Source organism: Aquila chrysaetos, chromosome 12 (assembly GCF_900496995.4).
Source record: "Aquila chrysaetos chrysaetos chromosome 12, bAquChr1.4, whole genome shotgun sequence".
NCBI lineage: Eukaryota > Metazoa > Chordata > Aves > Accipitriformes > Accipitridae > Aquila > Aquila chrysaetos.
Window position 1 is genome coordinate 38,610,382 of NC_044015.1, and position 4,533 is coordinate 38,614,914.

At 43.7% G+C, this 4,533-nt stretch overlaps 1 protein-coding gene across 1 annotated transcript; it reads right to left on the reverse strand.

Annotated features, from left to right (window-relative positions):
- Positions 1-1,975: 1,975 nt before the first annotated feature.
- Positions 1,976-4,237, reverse strand: LOC121233683 (CARD- and ANK-domain containing inflammasome adapter protein-like). The gene has a single exon (XM_041127623.1). It carries the CDS (start codon positions 4,235-4,237, stop codon positions 1,976-1,978), a length of 2,262 nt encoding a protein of 753 aa, XP_040983557.1.
- Positions 4,238-4,533: the final 296 nt, after the last annotated feature.

A 4,533-nucleotide genomic window follows, 5' to 3' on the forward strand; every position in this document is an offset into this window, starting at 1 on the left:
GCTGCGCCCTGAGGAGAAGCCGGGGAGGAGGCGGGAGAGATGGCGCTGGGGTAGGCGGGGCGCGCAGGGCGGGCAGCTGAGGGCAGAGCCGGGAGCTGAGGGGCGGCTTCCAGGGGACGAGGGAAGGGTGAAGGGGTGAAGGTCAGGCAGGGGTGGGAGAACGCGCTGGGGGCTGAGGGGGGAAAGAGCCAGCCTGAGGCGGGGGGAAGAGGGAGCCCGCCCGGGCCGCGCGTCCCGGTGCCCGCCGTTCCTGCCGGCCGCCCCGCTCGCCGTGAGGTGGGAGCGCTCCGAGGGGGAAGCCGTGCCTCAGGGCCGCGGGGTCGGGCGGAGAGCCGCCTGGCGATTCGCCTTTTCCTCGCTTGCGGTTGACTGAAGCACGCCGGGGTAGCGGCGGGTTGCCGGCCGCCCCGGGGTGAACCCGGGCCCGTTGGAGTGTGACGGGCTCGGCCGGAGAGGGACACTTGATTCGGTGCATCGTGCTGCAGATGTCGGTTTTGCTGGCCTCTCCCTGTGTACTTCCAAGCGTGCGGTCACGTCTTTTCATTCACCTCGAAGATGGCAGCAGCAGGGCGTTGTGGGGGTCAAGCTAAAGCGTTTGTAATATGGCTATGAAAATCACAGTTTTAGTCCCATACGTTCGTAAATCTGTGTTTCGTTTCGCAAGAAGTATCTGGCCCTTCGTGGTAATTTGGCTTCTAATCACGTACTGAAAGGAAGCGTGAAGAACTGTGAGGGTTGCTTATCGTTATATAGAAAATGACCACAGAGAACCTTCCGTCGACTCAAGAAAGTGTTTCTGTTTTAAGAGATGACAATACAAATATTTTGAACCAATAAACTCTGTTGCAACCTTTTTATTCTGAACATTTCATCTTTGTGCTGGAGTTGATTTGAAAGTCAAATTAATAAACAGCAAATATGATTGTTTTCATTATCTCTACTTAAAAATGCAAAATCTGGACAAATGGTATGATGAAAGATGGAAGAGAAATAATTGTTATAGTCTCAGGATCTGTCAATACCATGTCATAGGGTATAATACAGAAATGTCTAAAGAGGGTCCAGCCAAATATTGAATGTCAGTGTAGCACCTAACAGTGTCCTGAAAACAACATCGTGTTAGCAAAGTTTTGGGCACGCGCTGCTCCTCTCGTTGGTTTATGCCAAGCCTCCCGATAGGATTTATTAGCATGGGCAATGAGTCCAGTAAATCTAGAGCAGAGCAACCCCACACACATAAATTTGCAGGGAGATGCTTTCTGATCTCCAGGTAGCTCAGAGAGCAACACTGTAATTGGCATAAACCCAGGTAATACTGCATTACCCTCAGGAGACCCAGTGCTGTTCAGCTCTTTGCTACCCTGCTTCTCCCCTTTCTTCAGTTATAGCTGTGGAGTAAGTTGGATCGGCTCACATGTACAACCTAGAGCAGGCATGCATGACTGGACTGAAAGGGAGGGCAGATCAATCTCTTCGGGCAGCATTCTGCAGTTAGGTCTGCCTAAGCTAAACAAAACTAGTGTTATCTACTCCAACATCTCTACACTCTGTATCCTTGAGGATACAGATGTCTCTTTATTCGTAATAGATGGCTTTTTAAAAATGTGATTTTACCAAACAATGCTTAACTAAGTTATCTGTACAGGCTAATATTCACAGATATATGAAAAGTTATTTTCTATCTTTTTTTTTTAAAGTCTTGATTTATATTAGAGGAGGTCGTACACAATGTGTTTAAGACTGGTGCTTTTTAAGTAGGTTCCAAGTATGAGATTGGTGAGAGAAGCAAAAGACTAATCAATATTCAGAAGTTTAACAGTGTCTATAAGATCCTTTTTTTCCGTGGCCACCTTTGATTGCTAACTTAATTCTGCCTGCCCTAACATAATTCTCAATCACACTGGGCAACAGCACTATCCAAATTGCATTAAAAGAGAATTCTGCATTTAAATTTAGAAGTCTTTGTTTTACATCTTCATTTTGTTATTAACATTTTCTTTTTCAAAAGTTTTACAATTTGAGCCTGATTTTCTGCTTTATTAAATTCTGCTACTTGCAGTGGGGTCTTTTTGAGACTATTAGCAGCTAGTAAATTTGCTTTTTCACCTTGTGACCAGTTTACGAGGGAATTTGCAGCATTAAAATGACCAGCCTTGCACGCACAATGCAATGGAGTATCCTTGCTGCTGTCTAAGGCATTAATGGCTGCCCCGTAGCTCAGTAATAGATTTATCAAGTCGCTGTGTCCATATTCTGCTGCAATATGCAGCGCAGTCTTTCTCCAAATGTTTCTGTCATCAATATTTTTATTTTTCCCTGATGTCAGAAGAATTTTTATGATGTCTATGTTGCCTTTGACGGCTGCGTAGTGCATCGGAGTACATCCATCCATGTCCTTAGCTCCATGTCTTCCTTTATTAGCTAACAGAACTTTCACGATACCGAGATGTCCTCTCACAGCTGCAGTGTGCAGCGGAGTCTTTTTCTCCTTGTCTTGTGCGTTGGGGTCAGCGTTAGCGTTCAGAAGCATCTCTACCATTGCTTTGTCTCCCCTTTCAGCAGCAAAATGTAAAGGTGTTTTTGACTCCTTATCCTTAACATTAACATTTGCTTTATGGTACAACAGTTGTTGGGCAACATCAGTGTTACCTCTTTGACTTGCAATATGCAGGGGAGTAACAAACTCTTTAGTGACAGCATTAATTTTGGCCCCGGCATTAACTAAAAGGCCAGCTAATGCTCCTTTATTATGAAGTGCAGCAATATGGAGCGGGGTTTCATTGGCTTGGTTCATAAGGTTAATTTCTATCCCTTTGCGCAGAAGCAGATTTGCGATGGAAGCAGCCCCAGCTTGAACTGCCAAATGCAAAGCTGTGTCTGAAGCAGGAGTCTTTATGCTGAAGTCTGCTCCCTTTTCGATTAGAACTTCTGCTGATTCAGCTTTGCCTGTTTCACACGCCAGGAGTAAAGGAGTGTACTGCATTTCATTGTAGGCGTTTATATCTGTACCTCTGTCAATTAAAGCTGCTACAATACCATGCAGATTTTCCTGTACAGCTCTAAAAAGAGCTGACTCCATTATGTCAGATGACAAATCTTTAGAATATTCTAGTAGTAGTTTGAAGATGGATGGGTGGTTGCTGTTGAAGGCTCTTTCGGCCATGTTGGAATCAACACTGGCTCCGGCTTCTAGCAGTACTTTCGCAGTATTTTCAGACCCCTGAGAAACAGCATAACTGAGAGCAGTCTGTCCCCTTTCATCCTTTTCATCAGCGGAGGCACCAGCCTTTAAAAGCATTTTTGCCAGACTGCTCTCATCTTTAAGAGCTGCCATGTGCAAAAAGTTGCGCTGGTTCCTGTAGCTTCTTGCCTCTTCTTTCAGGAGCATCTTCAATATGTGACTGTGGTTATTCTGTGCAGCCAAATGAAGTGGTGTCCTGCCTTCCATATCCAAACCGTACATATAAGCACCACATCGGAGAAGCACTTTCACTGCGTCACCATGGCCTTTCTCAGCAGCCCCGTGCAGTGGTGTTCTTCCTTTCTTGTCCTTCACATCTATCTTTGCACCTTTGCTGATCAAATATTCCATTATCGTTAGATGTCCATTAGCAGCTGCAACATGCAGAAGTGTTTCACTTGAAGAGTTTAGTGCATTAATATCATTATATTTCAATGTCCTCTCTAACTCAGAAAGATAGCCTTTAGCGACTGCATCAAAGATGCCAACATCAGCATGATCTTTTCTAGGTTTTGCTGCCCTTGAAAGTTGAGTTTCTTTTCCTTTCTTCTTAATAGCCTGTTCTTGGTTTTTTCTTCTAGGACTGTGTTTTTTTTCCTGGTGCTGTTCACTGCTGTTTTCAAACCAAACCTTGTCTTTTTCGAGTAAATATCCTACCAATTGTCTTCTAGCATCTTCAATGCTTTCATTTACTTCACTGATGTATTTTCTTATTTTGCTATAAAGTTTTGGCTCCACTTGCTTTAAACATGGATAAAAAAAGAGCCTGCAGGCTCGTTCACCTTGAGAAATTAGTATGTCTAAAACTCGAGAGTTCTTTTGTGTTCGTGTCCTGTAGAAACTCATGACCATCTTTTTTTCTGGGGTAAAAATACCATTGTCTATCAGCCAGTTCAGAAGACGGTCTGGGTCTTTTATGCCTTCTACTAGCTCTTCTTTTTTAGTCCTTAGGACTTCAATTGCGTATGGATTTGTAAACAGGCTAGCTGAGTGCATGATCATGTTGCTAATCAAAAAGTGAATTGAGCTATTGTTTGGTGTTTGAAGTTAAATATGAAACAGCAAAGCAGGCTCACATCATTTCACACATTCTTTTCATAGAACTGTGAACCAACAACTGTTGTAGTTCAGTGATAAATCTTTAAAGAATAATAAAGAATTCAAAACTCCCTCACCTTTGGTTTTCTAGTTGTTAGAAGTCCTTTGATCTTCTCTGTTCTTCCTTAGCAACAAGTGAAGTTTAATAACAAAACAAAAATCTCTGATATGTAAAGATATTCCACTTGGAAGAC